The 27,385-nt window shown below is 44.9% G+C and overlaps 2 protein-coding genes across 7 annotated transcripts in view; both read right to left on the reverse strand.

The window, feature by feature from the left end:
• Window positions 1–15,441, reverse strand: part of slc2a4rg (SLC2A4 regulator) — a 34,167-nt gene extending 18,726 nt beyond the window's left edge. For both annotated transcript variants that reach the window (XM_084014418.1, XM_084014417.1), the window contains exons 1-2: window positions 14,993–15,441; window positions 12,873–13,108 (exon numbers count right to left, since the gene is read on the reverse strand). In XM_084014418.1, coding sequence (XP_083870544.1) covers window positions 12,873–13,108; window positions 14,993–15,250 — 494 coding nt within the window. In that variant the 5' untranslated portion in view covers window positions 15,251–15,441. The remainder of the gene's footprint in view (window positions 1–12,872; window positions 13,109–14,992) is intronic.
• Window positions 15,442–17,004: 1,563 nt separating this feature from the next.
• The window catches only part of LOC311016607 (uncharacterized protein), a 43,338-nt gene continuing 32,957 nt past the window's right edge, over window positions 17,005–27,385 (reverse strand). For all 5 annotated transcript variants that reach the window (XM_084014416.1, XM_084014414.1, XM_084014415.1 and 2 more), the window contains 2 exons: window positions 25,807–25,941; window positions 17,005–21,669 (listed from right to left, as the gene is read on the reverse strand). In XM_084014416.1, the coding sequence (XP_083870542.1) occupies window positions 21,130–21,669; window positions 25,807–25,941 (675 nt within the window). In that variant the 3' untranslated portion in view covers window positions 17,005–21,129. The remainder of the gene's footprint in view (window positions 21,670–25,806; window positions 25,942–27,385) is intronic.

Raw genomic sequence — 27,385 nt, forward strand, 5'->3', positions numbered from 1 at the left:
CAACACAACCCACTCTGATTTCCTGACATTGAGCTTTTTTTTTTTTTCCTTCCACCGTTTCCCGGCAGAAGCAATGATACTCCACCGCAGTTTCATTACATCTGGTGCAAGTTCTTTTGTGTTCGTCAATAAACAACTCTAATGGTGCCTTTCAGACACCTTTTTTTTTTTTTTTTTACTCGGCAGGGCTCAAACTGTCGATGGGCTGATCCTCGTATTGATTCCACAGCTGCTGTCAGACGTTGATATGAATGTTTGAGAAGCAGATGGCTGCCACGTTCTGCCATCGCAAAAAAAATCCCCAGCTTGGACTGATAATAAGACGGGATGAAGCCAAACAGTTAACGTTAACAGAGTTGGTTTCTCACTATGAGGAACGCCTGCTGTGTGACATCATCAGAAGGTCAACGCTACGTGTAAGAGAGGTACGGCTACAGCTGATTCGTTTAGCTGGATTACAGCATCCAAGATGGTGTGTCGGTCAGGAGAGAAGACCGGCGTCTCTTCAATGCAGTGGTGCTTTTATTCTGACACTTCATACCCGGAGTGTCAACACAAAGCACACCTCCCAAAACACAGGTAAGTCTCCCACCTCTCAGGTGCATAAACTCATAAAAAAGTCCATCAACATGGCAGAACCGTACCGTCATCACTTCCTGTCGCAGCAGAAAGAAGGGCTATGCTCTCCCTTCAAAATAATAGCCTTTTATACACTACGCCAGCCCTGATTGGCTGGCACTAGTGATGTCAGGAGGGGATGGGCCGCTCCTTTTTAAATTAGGTTGGCGTAGCGTCGGTTGCCATTCAGAAACCTCTCGTCGCATCTCGCAGACGCCTTTTTGAAAAACCGTGCTATCGGACTCGGTTACTCGGCTGCTTCGCTTCCAGATCTCCGGTTCTCTGATCACGCGTTCCCTCTACACACTCGTGCTAATCAGAGAGCCGGAGTTACATCCAATAAACTCACACCGACTTGCATCACGGTGCGTTCAAGCTCGCCTAAATGAATGTGTTCGGAGGAGATGCTTTAACACATTATCAAAACCACTATGCCCAGATTTGTATTAACCACAATTATTTAAATAAAAATACGATCAGTGAAAGTGCGTGTAACCACTGAGAGTCACGTTTCATAACAGTGTTAAAATAAAGAAAGTTCATTCCTGTTCTTAGAAAGAAACTCAGCACTCTCCGTAGATATGGAGCCATTAAAGTCGGAGGGAGTGGAGGAAGTTAAACTGGGGATGACTCCGGTTAGTGTCCAGGAAAAGGGGTGTGTGTGTCTGTGTGTGTGTGTGTGTGTGTGTCTGTGTGTGTGTGTGTCTGTGTGTGTGTGTGTGTGTTCAGAGCGGAAGGGTATTTTGGGTTTCTGGGGTTTTTCACTCCCCAAATGTGGATGTTTACAAGAGCCTTTCAGTCCAACCATGGGACGTTTATGGCGTGCCGTAAATTTAATGATGACATGATAAACATGTCCACCCCTCCCACACATGCAGATGACCACACACACACACACACACACACGCACACATATTTCATTCAGTGTAGCGGCGCCATTCACACTCTTTTAACGATCCCCGTCACTTACAAGCGTGTTATATGAGCCACGACTGCACCTAAATAGCTAAAGGCTTGACCTCATTTAATGTACCTGCATACCGGTGTGTGTGTGTGTGTGTGTGTGTGTGTGTGTGTGTGTGTGTGTGTGAGATTGGAGCATGCACAAACAAAATAATACACTCACACACAAAACACACCCTCTTATCTTCCTTCCTCCTATTGGACTCTGCTGAGCCAAGAACCGCCCCCCCTTTCTGGCAGTGGGCCGGCCCGAGTCAACAACCAGGCCCGGGCACATACAGCAGGAAGACGAGCTCCGAGCCAAGACACAAGTAGCAACAACAAGCTCAGAGTGGGGGGGGGGCGAGGGTAGCTGGTATCGAGCTGCTTCTAAATAACTGTACTTGGGTTCATCTTATCCGGATCAAACCGTCATCCCGTCATCATCAGCACCCACGTGGGTCAAATCACATTCTATTCAAATCAGAGTGGCATTTAGGAAGTGACTCATTAAAAGCATGATTAGACATCATGATGAACACGAGTAGAGAGACGGGACTAGAAAAGAAGCACCTCTGCTCACCGTCCTCTGATGAGGCGACTGCAGGATCAATGCCGAGCTCTTTTGTTAGACTAAATGAACTGACAAAGTTCATTTGAATACAAGCACAACAGCTTTTAACAGCTTTGGACATATTAATCAGGGTGGAAAGAAACAACCTTGCACTGACATGCACAGCCGTATGCAAATCATAAGATGGCTTCAATCGCCAGATGGATTCTATTAGTGGTTTTCACTTTTGAAATCCCAATCTGCTATAATTACAATCCTGGAGTTGGGTTCGTTTGCTCTCACAGCACAAACGATAAGCGACAAAAGCTATGTTTGTTTCACAGCAGTGGAGTTAAAATGACCAGAAATAAAATAAAACAAGTAAGTCTAAGTAAATTAGAAGCAAATTACTTGTTAGGAGACTTTGATGTTTGGGATGATTAGTTGGATGCACATGAAGCTCCAACGAGACATCTGGACTTTGATCTGCCCCCCCCCCCCCCCCCCATCCAGTGTATTATATTAAAGGTGGGCTCCTCTGCTGCTGTTGTTGGGGAGACGGCCTCTATATTTACCAGCTCTGCTCCGGTTACCATGCCGAGTACAGATCCTCAACAACCCGCCTGGTTTTATGGCGCACATTATAAGCCCACTGAATGTCCAGGCCAACTGCCACTAAAACCAGCAACAAGCAGACCACACACACACACACACACACACACACACACACACACACACACACACACACACACACACACACACACACACACACCTTAAATAAAGTGGATCTTTTTCGTCCTAACTCTAATCTAATCACCCCCCCTCCCCTGCATGTGTCTCCCACCTGTTTGGCACAACCAGGACTCCAGTTTACCAGAACACCCCCCCCCCCCCCACACTTACACAGAGCTGTTGCTGTCTGAAGTGAACATTTTGCAGCAACCCCACAAGTCCACATGTAACAAGGGGTGATTGTTTCCTTCTCAAAAGACCACTTCAGTCCTGGACGACACACAGCAGGTCTATCTGGTTCAGCCTGAACCGGTTTGAGAAGGTCCGCAGAGAAGAGGAAGACGGAGCAGACGGGGCTGGACGGTATCAGGTTTTATTTTGTGTGGGTTTTTTTTGTATCACGATGATTCAAAGCTGTGCAGAGTTCAAGGCGTCTGCCAACAATAATCTCTGGTTGCCTGGACTGGCAGGGAGGCTGGCGCATGACCTCGTCTGACAGACAACCACGTCAACAACCATGTTTTCCTATCGCCTTGTTTTTTTTAAATCTCTCTCGAACACATAAAAAAAAAAAATGCAAAATGCAATAAAATGCAATGTGGAGGATTGTTTCCAGCCATGAGATAAACTTTTCCGGAGGCAAAGCTATTCATTTATTCATCTCGGGGAATAAAACATATGTTTTGCATCGCTCATCCTCATGCAAACACAGAGAGAGAGCGCCAGGAGAAAGCATTGTTAACCCTTCATGTCCCTGTGTGATGCTGATGCATCCCTCCGTTGTTTCGTGTGCAGCAGAGAAACCCAGCATGGCATCGCGGCGTGGAACCGGTCCGTCCTGTATGATGAGGTAACGCAGCGGCGACCCGAGACCATCAGAAGTGACCGGGCTGGTGTTGATGTCTGCCGGCCCTGCCGCCATACTTCCTATTAATAGATCCCCCCCATCCCCCATCGCCTCGCCTCCACTGTGTTATGTAATGCCTCTTTCTCTGTCTCACTTCCTCGCTCGCTCTGCAGGCAGATGGTGATGATTGGCAGTAAACAGTCAAGCCCCCCCCCCCCCCCCCCCCCCCATAGTCATGTGACCCCCTGCTTCACACTATTACGCTCCTTTAGCATCTTTTCTGAGGGGAAAACAATAGAATCAGTCTTTTTCTTCTCTGTGCAGCGCTGTGATTGGATGTTGAAAACACGTTAGGAAACAGGAATGCACAGATAAATTAACAAATTACTAGAGGTGTAAGGATTCATGCGATGCGTCGCTGAATCAATTATCGGTCCTACCAATTCAACTTAATCGATCTGCTAAAATAAATAAATAGAATTAATAGTTTTGGCTTCACCAATAACGGCTATAAATGCGTTAAATCTTATGAATCGCGATTCTTGATTATGATTAATGTTTTAAGAAACTCTCTCCCCTGCCAGCATGCAGTCTATTGAAAAATGTTCAGAATAACCGAGCAATGTTTGATTACATTTTCCACATGTCTGCATTAAATCTACTACAAAGACAGGATCATGAACACATATTCCACCTTAAACCTGCAGGGTCAACGTTGGTGCAGCGACCTGAAACCGCTTCACGATCAGAGACGTGCTCGTAGCGCTCGAGAAAATGTTGACACAGCACAAGCAATTAACTGGCCGACGACGGAGCAGATCCTGAACGCACCGCCTGACACGAAGGCCTCACACGAAGGCCGTGCCCCACAGGGTGAAGGAAATGAATGGAATAGATGACGAAACACAGAACTTACAACTAAAAATGTATGTAAAAATGTGCACATGCAGTAATATAATGCCCCCTGTACTTGATTTTTTGCAACCAGATGATATGTTGATTTTTTTGTAAAACAGCGCCCCCACTGGGATCAGTGACAGTTCAGGCGGAGAGTGGTACTGCAGCCAAGAGATGTTGAGAGGCTTCCAAAAAATAAAAATAAATAAATACAAATAAATTCAAATGAAGTTCAGACAGAAGTCGACAAGGGAAGGAATAAAAGTGTTTGTGTGTCAGAATTGGTGATAAAATAATAGTTAAACACTGCTCTTTGGAGAGATTGGACAGACTCAGAATGCGGATCTAAACTCATCGGTACAATTGTAGAGCTATTTTCCTTTGTTTTGTTTTTTTAAACAGAGTTCTGCTCAGTTCATGATCTGCTATAATCTTCAGTCATCATTCTTAAAAACTACTGCCAACATGGGGCATCGTACAGTTCAATGGCAGCATATTGCCACTCCTTTCTAGTATCCGTGCAACACTGGTCCAACTTGATTTTTTACTTTTACCACCTTTCCGGTACCTTCTCCCCCACTTTAAGACAGGAACTCTACACTATTAAAACCCTGATGCCAGCATGTCAGAGACACGTATAATTAGTCATCTATAAATGGAGCATACAACACAGAGCACCACTCATGTTTCTGGGTAAACAGCAGTGCCTCCTCACTTTACCTCACTGTCACTTCAGGCTACACGAGATTCACTTGTAGCTATAGCAACTTGTGTCGGTTCCCCCTCCAACAACAATGTTGTTGCCATGGGGAAAGCAGGGCCGGTCTCCTGCTGAGGACAGCAAACCAGCCTGAAAACAGAGCTTCCTTATCAAACACGCTTGTCCTTTTTTCATTGGAGTCATGAGTCGGCGTAGCTCGGAGAAAAAACCCTCCTTTTATTCCTGTTGATTTAAATCACATTTTTATCTAAATAATCCAAAGCTGAGGTTTTCGATCCTCCAGAATCGTAAAGAGACACAAGTTGAGCTGCATGTTTACCTCACGGATGTGAAGAAAAGCCGATCGGCAAAGTCAACTTCATTATTATTATTATTATTAGTTTATTTAAAAGGAGACAGTGCAATCTCATATAATGATGATTACACATGGTTAAAAAAGCCAGAATTAGCCAGAAGGCTAGTTTTCATCCGTAGTCCCCTGGACATGATGTAAAAAAGGCAATCCTGACTTCATCGACAAAATAAGTCCCAACAACAGACTATGATACCAGTTAAAACAGGCGTAGGAACAAAATACAGATGGGAACCAGATCACAACTCCAAACACGGCGGAGCCCCTTCCTCAGTCATGGTCAGTTGTTTTGGTGAAAGTGCTTTTAAAGTTTCCGGACGCTGGTGGGACCCTTTAAACCATTGCATGCCCATCGTGCATTTTTAATGGCTGCATGTAGCGTATGACAATGAGCAATGTGTTTAACTATCTAAGTTATTACTGTTTGCTGGGGTCTGTGTGTTATTACGTAACTGAATGTGTAAACCTCGTGGATCTCCGGTACCTCACTCCATTCACTCTCTCCACGTTACGTCTGAACATCCCACAGGGGGAGACTCTCCCCCCTACTGGGGGATGAGCAAATGAAAATGGCCCTTCTATCACTGCAACGCCAACAATGGGAGAGTTAATAAGAAGAATGGAGGCAATTAAAGCGCACTGTGGAAGTGATGGAGCGATGATGGTGATAAAAACCGAGGACGGCTGTGGAAAGAGGGAGCTGCTCCTCCAGGAGACATCTGGGGGGGGGGGGGGGAGGTTAAACAGACTCTGGATCAGACGGCTGGTCCTTTTAGTCATGGTGAAATGTGTTGGTGGAAAATGAGTGAGTTGCTGCAACTCTCCACCCATGGGAGTCGTGCAGTTTGCAGCCAGGCCGAAGCCGGGCGACGGTCAGACTCATTCTCCTGCACAGACACAAACACACAGATGGGAGATGGAGGGGGAGGGGGGGGGGAGTCATGCCGTGCTTTTCTGTCAAACTGTCTGTCAGACTGCCAGGTCTTAGCTCCCGGATACACTCCACCGATTACAGACACTTCACCGACTTTTGCTAAATCTTAAACTGCTGATTAAGGCCTTTTCCACACTAATGGCGTGATGAATAAACCAAACAAAGAAACTCAGAAGTAGTCTTACCAGAAGTTCAGCGACACTTATAAAACCATAAAACATTAGGTCAGTCTGTCTGAAAGCAGCTGTTGCACAGACTACTATCTCCTCTGTTAATACCACCACTACTGTTAATGCTACTTCTACTATACTACTACTACTACTACTACTACTACTATACTATACCATACTACTACCAACACCAAATGCAGTTGGAACCCAAGGGCCAGACTTCTGCCTGAAAGCCTATAAAGGCAGTTTTTTTCTGGCCACTGTCGCTGTAACGGCCCTGGATGATGTTGGGACTTTGAAATTGTGTTGACTCTGGAAATCTTGAGCGTATGACACTAAAAATGCAATTGAATTGAATAGACTAAGATCGGTGTGTAGTGTACATGATCAGGGGCTTTTATTGTGAAAGGTTACACAGGAACAGAAGGAGAGGATCTGGTCCACGCTGCTTTTGACAAGGTTGGAAGGAGCCATAAAGTTTGCACCAAGAATCCTCTGTGTTGTTGCACAATAAAGTGGAAACACACAACGTGATTGGTCGATGACTTTTTCCCCCGACCACAAAAGCTCTGAAAATATTAAAAATAAATAAAATAAATACTTTTTTGGCCTCATAATATTCACATTTGGTGACACAGTTAAAACTAAATGTATAGATGTGAAAATGAATCACCATCTAAAAGTTAAGCAGCTCCCTCACTGAGATACATTCATCATGGATCTTAATTGGTCTCCAGCTGATTACGGAGCTCATTAGAGCGGCTTCAGTCGTTTACAGCCGGATTCATATTGTTTGGACAGGAGACGGGAGCTGGCGTTAAGCTACCGAGGATTAACAGCATCGGGAATACACACATACCACACACACACACACACACACACGCAATAAAATTTGTTTCTTATGTTTTCGTGCCATTTTATGAGTTTAAAGCAAATTTAGATGATTATCAGGATAATATCGTTACCATGACGATGATGTTGATCCGTGGTTGAAACCGGATCATCGAGATCAAAAAGCCAACGCTGGAGTTCAGCCACAACGAGCCGAAGCTGGTGTTATATGTTGGACAAAACAAATAAAACCACTCCTGTCATGGATGCAAACGAAGCGTGGGAGGAAACAGATCAGAGGGGAGCTGGAGGAGTTTCTATCTGGGACGCGATCCGGGCGTCCTGCACCTGACTGGACGGGACTCGAACACGCGGCGCTCTGTTGCTGCCGGTCGCCGGCGCCAAGATTAAAAGCAGATACTTTCTACCTCTCAGCGGGCCGGAAACCTCCACATTAAAGTTGGCAGTCATGGTGTGTGTGTGTGTGTGTGTGTGTGTGTGTGTGTGTGTGTGTGTGTGTGTGTAAGCTCCCATTTAAAGAGACCGCTGGGAAAAAAACAAACACGATTTCACAACCACGAGGTTAAACACGTTTTAATAGACCAATTGGAAAAACCAGCGGCAACGGCATTCGTTCACATTAAACGATGATCATCATCGTAGAAATGGAAACTCAGTTTTCGACATAAAACTACTATTTTTCTTCTTCTAATCGCCTTAAAAGAGGAAAAGCAGCACAAACTTAATACTCTGTCTGAGGTGTGAGGAGGACGGTGTCATCAACAGGGCGGGGTTAAACCTGACTACCTCAGACAGGGGGGGGGGGAAGAGAGAGGGGGAGGGGAGAGAGAGGGGGAGGGGAGAGAGAGAGAGGGGGAGAAGGGGAGAGAGAGAGGGGGAGAAGGGGAGAGAGAGAGAGAGGAAAATACCATGAAAAAAGAAAGAAAGGAAAATGAACCAATGTGCTTCATTGATTGTCGCTCTGTTTTTTTGTGGATGACGATGAGTCATCATGCCGGCCCACACAGCACACTGTTGAGGACGTGCAAGTCTACACACACTCAAGCTGACAGACACACACACATGGGGGGGGGGGGGGATTATGAGGAGCTGAGCTCAGTAGTTTCATTCGGGCTAAACATACAATAATCATACAATAAACATAAACAGAAGTCTGGCCCAGAAGACATTTCTGACGATGTTTGCCTCCACTCTTCCTTTTTGTTTTCCTCCAGCGAACGCCGTGACGTAACCATGACAATGTGTTCATGGCATCAATGCTTGGATTGTTCAACGTGACTGCTGAGGCGGCTCGATAACAACAAAGAACAAAGTCAACTCTCACGGGCGTGTCGGCGACCCGAAGACGGACGGGGACGGATGCCGAGCGAGCGATCGAGCAGACGTACGACTGATGGAGAAAGGAGGTGGGAGGTTGCCATGACGATAGACGGTGGGAGAGACTCGGGCGTTTGGAAGGACGGCTGGACAGAACCTGAGACACATTTATAAGCCAACAGAATACTTTGGAGCCGCCTCCAACTTGATCCACGTAGGAAAACATTCCTTCGTGCGTCCCACGCTCCCTCCTCACTGATGAACCTGAGAACATATTTCATATTTCAACCAATGAAAACGGAGATTAGATAAAACAGGAGTTTGGTCTTTGATACTAGATCCTCGCTCCTCGATGAGTCACAAAGCGTGTAGGAGTAACCCAGATCCCGAGGCTGACCTCGCGTCCCGATCCGACCCGATTCATCGGCTCCTTTTCACAAACAGATTCCACATTCCTGCCGTAAAGAAGCAAGAAATCATTTCAGATATTATCGTGATAGTCATTAAAGTGTGCTTAAAACTCTTAAAAAGGGCACTAAAACTTACTGGAAACACTTTATTTCCATTTTTTTGTTTTTATTGCATCACAGAGAGAATTTTAGAAAAAAGTAATTTGTTAAATAAAGTTATTAGAAATCATAAGGTCTGTCTGCATAAATAACAATATCTATGTTTTATATATATTTTTTAGACTCACAATCATCCCGATAATGAAAAATTCACCAGAATCAACGTATTGATCCCGATTAATACACCGGACATCCGTGCCCCTCCAATCACCGCCGCCGTACCTTCCATACACACCAGCGAGGTGAGATCACGGCGCCACAGTCCCGCCTTGGTTGACCTTTGACCCTCCCCTCGTCTGTGTCAATGCAAGAGATTTAACCTCTTGTGGTCTGGAAGGGGAGCAAAAAAACAAGGACGCTTGCAACCACATTGATACGGTCGTGCAAAACCTGTGTTCTATGCAAATGTTTGATATGGAAATATGTAAATAAAGAAAACATCCAGCCCACGAGCCATGTCAGCAGTCTGGATGTGGGTTAGACATCCCAGACTATACAGGGGGGGGCGGGGAGCCGTTCCTCCAACTCTGACCTTCAACGCCCGGCTGTAACGACTCCTCTGGGAGAGGGGCTGGTGGGGGGGGGGGGGGGGTCCAAGGGGGGTGGTGGACTCTGCTCCAGCCTCAAACCTCTTTGTGAGTGAAAGACTGGGCAGTATTTACGTTAAAAACAGCCTTTATGCGGACTCAGCGTTTTCCATTCATGTTATCCTACTGTGGTGACAGTGGAGCTGACCAGGGGCAGATAAGAAAGAAAAGCCTTTCACGTCAGAACAAACTGCCCCCCCCCCCCCCCCTTCATTTCCCCTCTCGGTGACGTCATCAGCGCTGATGAGTTCTGGCAGCAGGAACGAGCTCGGCTTCAGGCCGACAGACTTAATTGGAGACGCAGAAGACGGCGGGGGTGTTTACAGGAAAAGTGGAGCTTTGAACGAGAGCAGGACGAGCGTGCACGTGAGAGCGTGCACGTGGGTGCGAGTCCTCAAACCCAGAGATGAGTCGGCGGTTTTGTGCTTCCGGTTCCCTCGTCTCAAAGTTAAAGTCGTTTTTTTTGTTGTAAGTTGACGTCTGTGGTAGAGAGAGCTGTCGTTTGAGCTGGGAGATGATTTAATATGATTTATCTTCTTTCTGTAGAATGATATAAAAAGATATTTGTGATGGTCTAAATTTATTTTATTTTAAAAATATATCCAAAAGTTGTATTCACTTATAGGCTTTATAAATTATTTCATAGATTATTTTGTAATATTGTTATCTACATAGTAAACCATGTATATATAGAGAGAAGCCTTGGGCCATATCAGTCCTGGTTTCTTTGAAAAGGCGGGAAGAAGTAAATACAATAAACGAGACGACAAATCTTTGTGTTATCCTCGAGCTCATGTGGCGTTTACAGAGCCAAAGCTTTTTTTATCTGACAGAACAAAAACATGAAAGTACCGTAAACTTATTATTAACTTATTTTCTGCAATAATCCAAAAGAATGAATCCCATTGGTTCTTTTTAAATGCTCACTTCCTGTTGGCCTACAAAGATACGTCACGCCTGCAGCGCTCTATTGGTTCCTCCCATTTGTTCCTGCAGGCCTTTGCCCGGGCCTGCCTCAAGGATCGTGACCTACTTTGCACTGAGTCTGCAAAACTGACAAGACGAGGTGTGAGTAGCAGCGAGTGTGAGTGTGAGTGTGTGTGTGTGTGTGTGTGTGTGTGTGTGTGTGTGTGTATGTGTGAGTGTGAGTGTGTGAGTGTGTGTGTGTGTGTGTGTGTGTGTGTGTGAGGAACGGCACGTAACTGATATCACGGTGGATGTCAAACACACGGAGGTTAACAGCAGCTTCAGAGCTTCAAATCTCTTTAAACAAATTTAATCCTGCAGCACAATGAACTGGCAGGAGGCAAAGGAAAAATAAATGGCTTTGTTGACATTATCCAAAAGCAAGGCACAGAGTCACACCCACACACAGATGTGCACAAACACACCGGGATGTCAAACACTGCAGGAGGGGAAGAAAGAAAGTGCCTTGTATTCCAAAGCCTGTGCATGTAATCCAACTACGTAACCTTGTGAAATGATTCAGTCGTAAAACGTTATGTAACGTCGACTGTGAGCTCGTTATTGTGCTGAGATAGTCATCGACAGAAAGATGCTTCAAATCTGGTTAAGAGCCGGATCGAGAGGTGAGAACAACAAGCCTTGTAGGTCTGCAGCCGGCGTGCACGCACACACACACGCATAAACACACACACACGAACAGGCACGACGGCGTTCTGGTAAAAAAAAAAAAAAAGAAGCATGTTCGGTCTTGCAGGCTCCCCAGAGACGCCCTGATGTCATACATGACCAGCGGCACGTGAAAGTCACAAGATGATGGATGGACACGCGCGCGCGCACACGCACACACACACACACACACACACACACACACACACACACACACACACACACACACACACACACACACACACACACACACACACACACACACACACACACACACACACACACACACACACACACACACACAAATCTAAGTGTCATCATGTTTCTATAGAGATTACATGACGAGCGTCTCCACCTCTACTGTTCTGCCACCAGGCGTTCTGTTAGTGTGTAAACACCGTCTGACAGACAGGCAGTCTCCACTCAGACAGTAACCAATGGGGGGAGGGCTGTGCTCAGGCCCCGCCCACTCTCTCCCAGCCCTCGCTCTACTGTTACATAACAGCTCGGCTCGTCCCTGGATGCGTTCTCTCTCGGCGGAGCAGCCTGCATGTTGTCCTCAACTAAAAGATTTCTCCACAAAAAGCTTCACTTTAAACCTGCGTTTACCAGAAATGTGCTCAAACATTTCTTGGAAAATGAAGTCCATCAACTCTAAACGATCGATTAGCTGACTAATCCACTAAAAGTGGTCAGCCCTGTAATTGAACCAAAAGAGCACAAAATATAGCAAACACACACACACACAGCTTCATGCAGATACACAGCGAGCACATCGCGTTGACACATAAGTGGTCAAGCACGACGCCTCATTAGCCGAAACGTTCCAGAAGTGTGTTTATCTGATTCACCGACAGACAACGCGGCTTTACCCGTCTCATTCTTTACCTCCTGTTCTCAAGTGATTGGGCAATCCCCCCTGCTCTCTTTGGAGCACATTTAAAACTATTTGGGATGGAACACCAAACATGTGGTCAGTTGACCAGTACGCCTCCACGCCATTCAAGCCCAAAACCACTGCAGAGTCGCAGCCAGAGGCTGAATTCCACGTCTATTCAAGGCTGTTAAGGAACACAGGTTTGGACCTGTGCGTGTGTTTTACCCACCATGAACTCTGTTTTAAATTAGAAACCACCAGGAGCTTCGTACCTGTTTCTGGGGACGGGGATGTGGGAGGAGGGCAGGGGTTGCCTCTCCGTCGGCGGGCCGATCCGCCCTGGTGCTGCCCTGAAGTTGTTGGCCAGCTCCGCCAGTTTCCCTGGGTTCCTGATGTCCAAGTGTACGAAGCCGCCCGGCAGCTGCCCGTTGCTGGCCGGGCAGTGAGTCGGACTGGCCCTCTTCAAGATCCCAGAGGAGCCGGTGTCTTTCTGGTCCCCCAGGCCAGTCTAGGAAAACCAGACCCACATTAAAGTTAATTATCAGCAAACATCACAAGCATTATGTGATAGAAAGATACCGGCTTCACTCGCAAAATTAGAGGACTTTGCATGACTTTCTTGCAAGTTTAAAAAAAACCCCAACAGATTTATAATTTCATTAATTACAGAAACAAGTTAATTCATTAGCATTAGTATTGTCATGTTTTAGAGGCCACACCTCACCGTTCATTGTTGGTGTGATGAAGGTCACAGATACAATCTTCACTGCAGCGACACTGATTGAATGATTTGCTTTGTTTGTAAAACTCTTAGTCGCAAACTGAACTGAAGTACACTACCAAGGATTATTTTAATTAAAAATTAATCTGCTAACCTTCTACATAATTGCTAATGGTTGATCTGATAGAAAGTTTTAAAAAATCTGAAAAAATGGCATTGATTTCTCCAGTTTGCTTATTTTTTTCAGTTCAAAAAATATATTTTTTAATTTGGATGATAGACTAAATCTAACAGGGTAATTTCAAATCTTGATAATATTATATATATATATATATATGAAACAATAACCATGCGGTAAAGACTGTTTTTGTACATATGAATGAAATACTTGACAAATAAAAACTGAGTATTTTTTCATTTTATTAGAACAATAATAAATAAACATTCCATTAATTTTTTTTATTAATCCCTTTATTAAACCCTTTATTAAGGAGTGGTGAGTCTGTGAGAAATGATATCACGTACGGACTACACTGAAAGATGATACACTAAATTTAATTATTGCAGGTGTGACAAAGAAAAGCCAACTAATCTCTGCAGTTAATTCACAAAGCCTTTAAATAATCCTCATGTCCCAACTGTGTCATTATCTCACTGCAATGTTAGAAGAAACAAGCAGCAATTCACTAAACCTGCTTGAATAAATTGCTATCAGATCCATATCAAACACAGGTGTGGCATTTCACCACCTGTGCACAGTTACTGCTTGGTCAATTAGTAACTGACCCTGCAGGGAGGAACACACAAGGGCCGTGAAATGCGAAAAAACAAAACATGCATGCAATTCAAAAACGCACGCATGCAAAAACACATGCAATGCAAAAAAAAACATGGATTGCAAAAACACACATGCAATGCAAAAAAACACATGCAATGTAAAAAAACATGCAATGTAAAAAAAACACATGCAATGTAAAAAAAACACATGCAATGTAAAAAACATGCAATGTAAAAAAAACACATGCAATGCAAAAAACCTGCAATGTAAAAAAAACATGCAATGCAAAAAAACATGCAATGCAAAAAAACATGCAATGTAAAAAAAACACATGCAATTGAAAAACACGCTTGCACATTAAGTGAAAACACGATGCATGAACCGCCCTGCTGCATGAAAAACCAAACTGAAACATCACATGTCTGCTAACAAATGCCGGACTAGTTGGGGAGTGTGGAGCCGGGCCGGGCCGGGCCGGGCGGGCCGCTCGGAAGCCCTGGTCGTAGCTCCACCCTACACAGCTGTGAGGGGGGGAGGGGTATGGCTAGTAGTTTGAAGTCCCTCTCAGCCCACCCCCTTTTTTCTGTAAACTTTGCACACAGATGAGCCGCCATTTAAAGCGGGTCGGATCCCACGTTATTCTGAACAACGAGCTTTGACAGCAGAAATGTTTTAAAGTGGTTTCACAATAAAAAAAAACACAACGTGAAGTGGCCTCGTGTGTGTGTGTGTGTGTGTGTGTGTGTGTGTTCACGGTCGCATATTTTACACCGGTTCAGAAAATTGCAACGACGACGTGCGGGGGAGCTGTCAAAAAAAACAACTTAACACGCCGCGTGTTACCGGTATCCGTGTTGCGAACACGGCACTTTGTTTTACCGGCGTGTACTTACTTTTTGCGCGTCGTACGATATCCGAGCACCCGGATGAAGCCCGTTGCCTGGCGGAGAGGTCCGCTCGCCTTTAACCTCCGCCGCGCCGCCGTCCATGACACATTTGTAGAAGACGGGCCCGGGTGTGAAGACCGGCGCGGGGCCGCTCATCTCCGCCGCCGACACCCGGAGCACGGAGCGGCCCGGCCGGCAGTGAAAATCCGCGCCGCCGACCCTCGTCCCGAGCGACGGCTGCTCCAAAATATATCTGGAATCCATAACCAGACGGGGGCGACCGGAGGGGAGGGGAGGGGGACTAGAGAAAGAAAACCAGCTTTCTGTAGGTTTTAGTGCAAACGTCCGGAGTCGGAGTCATTCACCGGGAGTGTCCGGGTCTCGAACCTGTGTTCTCCAGCCGACATGTAAAAGTTGCTGCCGGGGATATCCAAAACGCCGCCCGGTCAGGACGAGAAAAAAGATTGTTTTGCCTCTTTCCCCCAAAAGAATGCCACGCCCCCTCCGCCTCGCTCCCATTGGTCGGCGGCGTACATAAACATTACACTTTGGCACGCGTCCACAGCGAGGCGGCTTCTGATTGGCTGGTTTGATGGCGTCTATCAAGCCCTTTTCTTTTTTGCTGTTTTCTAATCCGAGGTCTGTGGGTGGAGGGAGGAGGCGTGTCCCGCAGTTTACCGGCCGGTGTCCGTCTGAGGAAACGGCTTCCTCACGAGCCAACTACGCATTTAGCTTTCTAGGCGGTTCGAGGGGCAAATGTGAGACAAATATAATCAAAATACAATAATTAAAAAGCACGAAGTAGCTTTTATTTTGTAAGAGATGTGAGCTTTCCATATCTGGTCGTGGTAATGTAAATATGCAAAAATACTTCGATACTTCTACTTGTATGATACTACTAACCTGTAGCCCTTTGAGATCTTTGGATGAAAAGGGCACTATACACTACTAAATGACCTAAATGTAAACATAAACAGGGCTAAACCTTCTATATATACATTATGTAAATACTTATATATTTGGTGTCATCATTTTTTATACTTTTTTATTTATTTTACTTCACATATGTGTCTAAAATGTGTCACATTACTTTTGTGTGTACGACCTTTATCTGTTTATGAGCACCATTCCTTTCATCTTCCTCTTTCCTTCCTTCTTTCATTTTCCCTTTTCCTTCATGACTTTTTATCTTTACTTGTTTCCACCCTTCTTTCTTTCCTTGTTTCCTTCTTTCTGTCCCTCCTTGTTTCTTTCTTTCCTTCATTAATTTTCATCTTTCCTTGTTTCTTTCTCTTTCATCCTTTCTTCCTTATTTCTCTGTCTCTTTCCTTGTTTCCTTCTTTCTTTCTCTTTTCTAGTTTCTCTTTCCTTCCTGCTTTCTTTTTCTCTTTCCTTGTTCCCATCCTTCTTTCTTTCCTTTCTTCCCTTCTTTCATTATTTCCTTCTTGACCTCTTTCCTTCTCACTTTCATTATTTCCTTTCTTCCTTCCTTCTAGTTTTCTTTCCTAACTCTTGTGGAGAAACCACAGCTGTAAAATTTCCTGAGGATTTCATAAAATGTTGTGATTCTGCGATAAATCCTGAGGTTTGTGAAGAACTGTTTTACGAGACAATGGCGTGCTTGTTTTAATCCGCAACAACCATCAGGTTGATTTGACTACTTGATTGTATGTAAGGCTGACAAACTAACAGACACACCTTGCTTTTGTACTGCTTTGCATTTTCGTGGCAATTGCATAGGCGATATTTTCCATACATTTTTTTAAATTCATAATGCAAACTTAATGTGCAGACAATATTTAGTGTACTATTAAGTTTTTTTCTTTTTCAACCTCAACCTGGAGTGCAGCTCACAAACATGATCTGTTGTTTTGATATTAGTAACATCTGTTTTCTCTGTAGTTCACCACCTCTCCATCGAACATATCTGCAGAGCCCAGACACTTTTATAGCATCATTTTCACACATTTTAATATGAGCTGCGCTTATTGCAAGCCGGTGTGGTGTAACCACGGCGACGACAGAGCAATGGGACGGGCAACACGACAAGAAACTTCACGTTATAATGTGCCACTTTATTAGAAAAGTAAAAACTCACTTTAATATTTTATGAAGGTTAATATAAAACATTACAATCTTTTGCATATCTGCACTGTCACGCTATACTTTATTATATTCATTATTTTTAAACTAAACCCTGTGCTTTAAAAACGTACAACATTGGCGACAGCTGTCACAGCAGTATTGGCCCGTAATTATGAAGACAATCCACAAATCTGTATCTGCATGGAGAGCATGAGTACAACGCGTCTGTGATCACCATATTTTGTTTTTTTCTCTTCTCGATAAATATACTGTTTGTTACATCGGAACAACATCAGAACAGCAACAGAGTTATTTTACACATTTTGTTTTTTTACATCATACTGGAGTCGATTGTGCAACGAACATCTGTCTGGATCAGTGGAACAGCGTTCGACGAAATATAGAATCAGATCAGTGCTTTCTTTCAGGATAAAGAAAATGTGACACATAAAGTGACAGCCAGAGGAAATATATATATATATATATATATATATATATATATATATATATATATATATGAGCGTTGTTGGAAGGGGAAGCTTCAGCAGAGCTTGTTAACCGTCTCAGCTGTTGGACATTTCTCATATCAGACTGGAGTTGAGCTGTTGGTGCATTGTTGATATGATGATGGGGTTGGCCTGACCCGTGCCCCCCCCCCCCACATCACTCCCTTCTGAGTCCTTCGGAGCCGGACATCAAAAGCCCCTCCCCTGCACATATCAGAGGGTGAATGCAGCTGGGGGAGGGAGTGTTTGGAAGGGGACGACCGGCTGGAAGCAAAACCTGCTTCATCCCCTAAACTGGAAACGCAACATGGCTTAATGTTGCTGTGTGTGTGTGTGTGTGTGTGTATATGTGTGTGTGTATATGTGTGTGTGTGTGCAGAAGGGGGGTGGGGTCCTTTGGGTCCGTGTCCATTTGCAGCTTTAAACTAGCTGTTCTTCTTCTTCACCTCTTTTCGCTCGTTCTTGCTTCCCCAGAGAGGAGGATAAACAAACGTTTTAAACCTCCTCCTCCACTTCCTCCAAGTTTTGGAGGAATAACAATAAAAAAAAGACCTGAATGCTTTGCATCACATGGCAAGTACAACAGAAAAGATTAACAAACAAAGAGCTCAATTAAGTACCACAATATTTGTTTTCATCTCCATATATCAAAGCATGCACTTTTCTTTTTTACTTCTTCTTTTTTTGTTTCTTTTGAGCAAGCAGGAAAAAAATTGCACCGACAACATTAACGTATTGTTTTTCATGGCAGTGGCGTGAGCTATTCAACCAATGGTATCATCAGTAGGTAAGAAAAAATAAACAGTGCATTTTAAATACAGAGTGCAAGATTTTGTTTGTACATACGTTCCCGACAGTAGCATTTATAAATCTATCTTATTAAACTCATCTTTCTCTTTGCCTGGTTGTCTCACGCTGAGATCATTCATCCTTCATACTTTCATCGCCTCTAATGTGCTTTTTTCTTCCCTTGTTCCTTCTTTTTTAAAGTTCCCCAAAGCTACACGGGAAGGACGTTGTTTATAATGTGCCGAGGCCGGAGACGAGGCCGGGGAGAGGGGCCTTCCAAAGGACGCTCGCTGCTCATTTTGATTCCCAGCTTTCTATTTTCCTTGGAGTCCAAAGTGCTCTGGTGCCATTTAAACCACCAGACTTAGAGTCCGGGGAGCTAAGGGGAGCTCTGGCCTGGACTCGGGACCAGAGACCAGACCAGAACCCGGAGTCGCCCCTTTCACGCACGTTAATGCGCAATTAAGGCAAACACCCCAAACGTATATTTACGGAGCCCGATGGACGAGACGTATTTACTGCACAGGATGAAGCATCCTCTATTGTTTTTGGACTCTCTTTCACTTCCTTATTTTCTAAAAATATTCTTCTCTTGTTTCTCTCTTTTTTCGGAAATACAGTAAAAGTATTGCATTGTGAAATCTGTCACCCGTATCACTCTGGGGAAAGTTCTTGCACAACCCACCCAATGCCCCTGAACCCATCGTTTCACCCAGCACGACTCTGCCAAGCTCACTCTTAGAAATAACGGCGCTAACTAGAACCACATAGGGTTCTTTGGCTGCTCAACTCAGGAGAACCTATGTGGGTACCTTGCAGAACCTTTTTAATAAAGGTTATACCCAGAACCATTTCAGTGTGTTCTACCTCAAACCTAATAAAATGGGTTATACCGAGAACCATCTGTGAAAGTTTCCACCCAGAGCCTCCTATGAAAGGTTCTACAGAGAACCCTTCTATGGTGGAACAATACCATCACCTTCTAAGGGGGAGAACAAAAACCACACAGGAGGTTCTACACAGACCCCTTGGATATTCCAACAGTGTCATCTAGAACCCACCCAAGGTATTCTACAGATAACCTTTAGATATCTCATCTAGAACCCTTTCAGGAGGTTCAAAAGAGAACCCTTTCATATTCCAATAGTTTAATCTGGAACCCACCCAGGAGGTTCTACAGAGAACACTTTCACATTCCAAGGGTTTCAACTACCCTAAATGGCCGAGGCTGATGTGATGCCCAAAACAATCATGGTTCACAGTCAGTTTTGGGGGGGAGGTCTTGAATATGGTGGTTCCCTTTAACAAGTCTTTTTTCCAAATAAGGTCCTTTGTTTTAAAGGGTTCTCAATAGAACCATTAGCCTTGTTGAACGTACCTTAATATACTCAATATGTGTACTATTATTCAGTATACTTATACTTCAATGTGAACACAAACGGGAGTGTGAATCTTTTCACCACGTCACTTTCTGAGAGCATCCTTGCCAATGGGAGACGTGTAACCATGGTAACCCTGTGCCAACCTCATGCGATCAAATTATGAAACTGAATTTAAAGACATTTTTCTTCTATCGTCATTGTCCATTATGAACGTTGTCACCACTACTGCACTGGATTGTGGGATATTTATGGCGGAGTAGTGTTCATATTTCACTGGAAATAGTATTCAATAGGGTTTTGGACATACTAAAAATATCTCACATAATCTAACTAAATATCATGTTAGTATGGAATCTTGTATCTCTTTCTCCAAAAAATAGTGATTGTTCTGGGTAGAACCTCAGCCCCTCCAGGAAGAACCCTTTTTCTAAGTGTGTGTGTCTCTGTGTGTGTGTTGGGAGTGTCATCGTGCCCCTGGTTGCAGATGTTTATCAAATCAGAGCGTGGATTATTGATTGAAGGTTACATTATTGAGCAAACATTCATGTTACGTTTTTGTTTGTTCTTTCAGAAGGAGGGTTGTTAATACGTTTCGGGCCTGCTGATGGTAATTTGTGAAGTACCATCCAACCATTAGCCTTCGCTGTGCTAATCAGGGCTACAAACGACTGGCCTGTTTGATCACCGCGACGCCGTCGGCCAGGCAACCAGCCAGCACTCACGGAGAACCTGTTTCTGATGTTTGCTTAGGGAGAGCTAAGCACCGCAAATCTCTGTGACATCCATCTGCTTATATTACATAAGATGTTCCCAAGATGAGGCATGTGTGTGTGTGTGACAATAGCGAACAGTGTGCCTCATACTCCCAATATATCTACAATATCCCCTGCTACTACTGTCTATTTTCAAATGTGTGTTTGCACAATGCATGCAAATACTATATATATATATAGTATATATATATATATATATATTAAAGTGTGTTCTTCTCAGGATGTTACAGGAGTTACACAACATACTCTTTAGAGAGTACAGTGTTCATATAAAAATAAAGATATTATGGAAAATGATGCACAAACAGGTGAGTATTTTCAGTGACACAGTAGGTTGAATATGTATATTCCAGTTTTTTTTCAAATCTCTTTTTCTTTTTTTGTTAAAACATATTTGGTCCATATTTGGGCCTGACGAGGCTTCGGCTGGTTCTGAAGTCCAGACCAAATCAAGGGAAGTCTGAACCTGGATTAAGACCCTGTTTGTACCTGATGTCATCACAAAATGGATCCTCGTGTTGTGTGTCTGTACAGGACCTTGTGTCTATGTACAGCAGCCTGTTGGCCGGAGAACCGGAGGGTTCCATGACTCTGGACCCGGGGGACCGCTACAGGCCGGTGACGTACATCTCCATCCCATCATTGAAGGTGAAGATGGTGGTGGTGCTGGAGCTGTTGGCCCCTGGTTTCACATCGCTGATGGTCTCGTAGAAGTTTTCCCCACCGGGCAGGCCTCTAGCGGGCGGGGCGGTGGGTCCCGAGGCCTGAGGCGGAGGTGGCGGCGGAGGTGGCGGCGGTGCTACCGGCGGAGGTGGCGCCGGTGCTACCAGCGGCGGTGTCTGCTTCTTCCTCTTCAGCGTGGCAGACCCCCCAACCATGCCGTTACTTGTTCCCGCCTGATCCCGTTTCCGGTGGGCGTCGATGGTGGCGTACGCGGGGTCGGACTCGGGAATCGGGCACGCGGGCCAGGACCGGTCGCCCACCGGCTCGTAGCCGGGCTCCTCCTGGGAACGAGCCTGGACCTGAACTCCTCGGCCGCGGCCCCGGGAGCCTCCTCCGAAGGAGCGCGGGAGGGTCTTCGATCCGTTGTTTTCCATCGGAGGTTTCTTCTTCTGGGTTTTACACACGATGGAGTACGTGTCCGCGATCTGAACACAGGAGAGTGATGTCAGAGCAGAAATAAAACAGAGTAGATCAGATCAGTAGATCATCATTGGGACGACTTTCTTCTGACTAAACCGAGTTACGGAAAGTCGGGACTTCGTGAGGTGACGTTTTGCAGTCACGACTAAAACGAGCGGCGGAGTAGTAACTTTACGAAGTGTAAAAGTGAGTAAATTTAACAACATAATGCTTCGTGTAGGAAAGCACGTTGCTATCACCAGAGGAGTCGCAACTTTGCTCGGCTCATTTTCAGCAACTGGTGTAGCATTAAGGCATGGTGGAATTATGACATTAACTAGCTAACTAGCGGACCACTGACTAGCTATTTTGCTAATTCCACCATGCTTTAATGCTACAGAGAAAGGGCCGAAACAGCCGGCTGGTGCCGCTGGGTCTGACGGTCCGCTGCAACAACAGCAAGAACAACAGTACTAGTTAAATGACCACGTTAAAACAGTTCCTGTTCTACTCTATTCTATTTCTATGGTGTCACTTCCTGTTCATGCGATGCTCCAGTAAAGCATCGCATGTATTCCACCTTTTTAATCTCAACTTTCCTACGTGCAGACTTCCTGAACCTATGAAGTAATTTCTTCCCGACGTAAAGGTGCGATATGTGAACACTCATTTGTGTGAACATTAACACAAATGTGTGTGAGCGTGGATTGTGAGTCTATGTGTGCTGTAACCCGACCTCTTTGACGAGGTCGGTTAGGACAGAGTAAACTGTGTTATCAGTCTGCAGAGGTCTCGGCAGAGTGACAGAGTTAGCTTTGCACTGGACCGAGCTGTTAAAATTTCACCACAACTGTTCTGATCTGGACGCCGGCCAGCCAGCCAGCCAGCCAGCCAGCCAGCCTGCCAGCCAGCCGGGCGGGCGGCTGTGTATCGCTGGTGGACTTTGCTCGCGTATCGAACGAGGCCTCCTACTGTAGCGCATGTTTTCTGTTCTTCGTGACTGCCTTCACGTCTGTAAAACGCCGTGTTGAGGATCATATCTCGGCTCACAGAGCTGTGACCTCTGGCATTTCTGTGTCAAAATTCCACAAGGGGAGCACAAGAGCAGAGGATTGTGGGACATTGTAATGTTTACCTTCCATGTTCACACCCAGACCGGCAGCTCTGCTCTAGTACCCCCCCCCACACACACACACACACACTCACAGATTTGCCTTATTGCACTCCCAAAAAGCTGAAACCTGACTCACCTTGCCTTTACAACACATGTCTAACATTCGAGGAAACACAACACAAGTTAAGTCTCACTTTACGTCTCCCGCGGACCTAAATGACCTACATACCCCCCCCCTACAAGTGTGTGTGTGCATGTGTGCTTGCAGAACTTGCAGCGCTGTGCAGCAGAGGAAGGAAGTCACAAGATGATGGGGATTTCAAAACGCGGCTGCAGCTGTTGAGGAAGCCTGTGCATTGTGTGTTTTCTTTTCTGTTCTGTGTCACGCTGCCTTTCGGCCTCTCTGCTCACAACAAGGCCTCCGACCAGTCATTTCATTTATAGGGAACACAACAGCGTAATAGCAAATATGGCACACGTGTGTTTTCCAAACGGTCGGCTGGCGGTCGGCTGGTAAGACGTGCTCGGGGCGAGGTGATTGGTCGGGGAAGGCAGCGCCTCCTTGTAAGCCGTGAAGGGAGATTAAGGTGGGAGTGGAAATTCAACACCGTTTGACGGCTGCAGCTGACAAACTCCAGAGGATGCAAAAGTATACGGGCATGTTAGGGCACAAACAAACTCACAAATGGAAAAACACAGCATTGGAAAAAAAAAAAGAAAAAACAGGAAGGAAAGTCTGAAAGGAAGAAATGGAGGGAGAGAGAGAGAGAGGGAGGGAGATTGCAGAATGTAAGTCAAGGCCAGTTTGCTTTGTGTACCAGGCTAATTTACAGAGGAGGAGTTTGAACTGGTAGGACTTAACCCCTTAATCTCCACACACAGCAGCTCCGCTCTCCGGCTCAACACCGGCTTAGACAAGAAACGTAGCCACGGATTAAAACTGCTGCTTTACTTAATACTTACTAAATAAAACCCGTCGGCCAAATGATCTCCTAACAGACTTCATGGGTCGATGTGTTCACTCTCAGACTTATTACAATAAACAGTTATTGACGTGGAAATATAAGACTTCCCTGAGCTTGATGAAGATGATACTGAAAAAGAGAAGCAGACTAATAATAGACGGAGGTCTATTTAAGGGTCACGCCCCCCCAGTTCCCCCAGGCCTGCTTCAAGTTCCCCTCCGAGCTCTGTTATAGAATAACATATACGAAGGCTGCGTGTTGGCTTCATGCGGCGGGTTACGTGACACGAATGGCGAGCACAGATTTATAGGTCAGATTGCAGACTTCTTCAGGTTCATCACGCTCTATTTATGTAGCAGCTACTCTTCAACCTGCATCTCTAGAAAGGCAAAGTGAGACTTATTTCAGTGTTTAAATTCCACATATTGATTTATGAAAAAAAAGCCCACTACTGGTTTAAAACCTGGCAATTGCATTTTAATTGTGCCATCGGCTGACGTATATGGAGGCAGCCGCTGCAAGAATATTTCCTTAAAAACCCACAAATGAGTCGGCACTTTTGTCACTAAATAATCCTCTCGGGAATTCTGAAGCTTTTATGCAACTTTAAAAATAAGGAGTTTGCCAACAAATGATTAAAGTTTTAAAAAGTATGAGTCTGACTAGTCGGCCTCTGCAGCCTCATGTTGCTAATCTAATGTAGCTTTTCACTTCCAAGGATTATAATTATGCTTCAAAACTCTTTTCATTTGCAACACTTGGAAGTATCACAAACTTGTATTTGCCAGAGAGTTTATTTTCTGCAATAATCCAAATCCAAAAAGTGTTTTGTCTGGTGCATTGCTAACGTCTGGGATTGGCCTACAAAATCATCCCAGCAGCACTCAATAAAACCAACAAGTATTAATGAAGAGAAGCCGTTCAATTAGCTGTGAATTGCTTCTACTAATGACTTCATTGCTTTACTAATAACTTGCCTTCGTATAAACTCAGTTTATTAGAGTTTTTGTCCTTATAATAGACCCTTTACAGAACTCACCTAACCGTAATATACAGCAATAGTCAGCATGCTAGCGATTAGCATTCACGGCTACGACTGCTCATCAACATTAACATAAGCTAATTGAAAAGGTAACAGCTACCATGAATGGAGATTTAAAAACAGTAAAGTCCAGCTGCATGTCAAGGTTTCTGTCACTGTAGCAAGAAATCAGCAAGGAATTAGCATGCTAGCTAGCTAGCTAGCTAAATTTACAACAACCTAATGTCGACAACACGCTTGTCACAACGCAGGGAAGCACATTCACCCCAGATTTTGTAGTTTCACAGTAAAGAAATCAATAATGATAACGCTGCGATCGTAATGCTACACCGATAACGGAAACTATCTCCCAAGCACGTTGCTATCGCCAGAGGAGTCGCAACTTTGCTCGGCTCATTTTCAGCAGCAACTGGTGTAGGATTAAAGCATGGTGGAATATGCAAGCTAGCTAACTACCGGATAGCGGCTACTTAGCTGTCTTGATAATTCCACCATGTTTCAATGCTACAATGGTTACAGAAACATTCCGAAGCTTAGAATAAATGAGTAAAATGTAACAACATAATGCATCGTGTAGGAAAGCACGTTGCTGTCGCAACTTTGCTCGGCTCATTTTCGGCAACCGGTGTAGCATTAAAGCATGGTGGAATTATTACGTTAACTAGCTAACTAGCAGATTTTGTAGTTTCACAGTAAAGAAATCAATAATAATAACGCTGCGATCGTAATGCTACACCGTTAACTAACTCTTTTTAGTTAGTTACGGGGGGGGGGGGGGGGGGGGGGGGGATTTGGGTCAGGGTTCAGGCAGGGAAGAAGTGGAGGTGGGGGGGGGGGGGGATCCATGTAACGTAACCTCAGGCTGTAAGCAGAAACCCGGTGTGACAGGCAGGTCACAGGTCATCAGTGTTATGACGGCGTGCAGAAATCAACCCCCCCCCCCCCCCCCCCCCATCAGTAAACACAGCCGTCACAAATCAGAGAGCAAACACACACACACACACACACACACACACACACACACACACACACACACACACACCTCCTTGGCAGTCGGGGGCGACGGGTGCCCCTGCACGCTCTCGGCGCGGAGTGGAGGCGGGTGCAAGGTTATGATGTCATCTTCCTCCGGAGGCTTCCAGATGTACTGCTCACCGTTGCCCATGAACACGGCCTCCTGGAAGACGAGGAAGCAAGCGTCACGTACAAATAGATTATCACACAATTAATCAGGAATGATGTGGCGGTTTTTAAAACGTGTTTCAACACGTATGACTGTGTGTGTGTGTGTGTGTGTGTGTGTGTGTGTGTGTGTGTGAGAGAGAGAGAGAGAGAGAGGTCAGAGGTCATGATTTAATGGGGGATGACTACCTTTGTGATACATGTTGACTGCGTTTATGAAATTTGCTCAGCACTTCTGTGATTCAAGTTATTGACCAAACAAGGTTAAAGTGTCACACAAAGCTTATTTTTTTATTATAAAAATGATAATTTAACAATGTCCACCCAAAAGCATATTTTGACGATTATCGTGAATTATTTTGTCGACTCTTCATACATAATTTCTGGTCAACATGGAGGGAAATGTGTGCTCTTTCATCACTTTTCAACCAGCTGCTGCATTGACTCATGTCAGCTGACCACAAAAAAAAAAAAAAAAAAAACATCCTTAAACCACAATTTCTCCAGAATTTACTTTTGTCATTTATATATGAAGCTTTTCTGAAAAGTGAAAGAAAAATGGTTGAATAAAACAATAACAAAACAAGTAACCGTTCTGGTTATTTATATATAGATATCTCAAACCAATTAGAAACCAATTAGAAAGAATGTGTTGGCGTGTGCTGATGTGACCGAGGATCATTAAACCTTTATAAGCTCCTCCTGTGCAGCGAGAGTGAGTTAGGGAAGCCGAGGCCGAGTAAATGGCTTCAATATGTGGACGTTATTTATCCCCACACTGGCTGCTGGCTACCTGTTAGCTGACACACACACGCACGCACGCACACACACACACACACACACACACACACACACACACACACACACACACACACACACACACACACACACACACACACACACACACACACACACACACACACACACACAGAGGGCTGTTTGGCAGCCTGCCGAGCTCTACATAATCCATCCTTCCACTCTAATACCAGCGCTGCGCAACACACTGCAAAAAGGCAAATGGGGGGAATAAACAGACACACGCACAAACAAGCACGTACACACACACACACATACACACACACACACACACACACACACATACACACACACACACACGCACACACACACACACACACACACACACACACATACACACACACACACACAACCACACACACACATTTGTGTTCCAGCAAACCGACAGGAAAAAAAGGCCGATCGCCATCCGATCATTGTCCCTCCGTTTCCAGCGGGCACACACTGATCCATTTGTGTGATCGGGGGAATTCCAATAATCCACCCAAATCTTAAAAAAACACCACGGCTGATTTGATAGTGAGTTTGTGAACAAAATTTAATGTGTGGTCAAATCAAGAATGTGAATCCCATTAAATCTGACTGTGAGGGGCTGTTTTGTTTGTGGACGGCGCCCTCTGGTG

The sequence above is a fragment of the Eutrigla gurnardus genome, assembly GCF_963514095.1.
Source record: "Eutrigla gurnardus genome assembly, chromosome: 8".
NCBI classification, from domain to species: domain Eukaryota; kingdom Metazoa; phylum Chordata; class Actinopteri; order Perciformes; family Triglidae; genus Eutrigla; species Eutrigla gurnardus.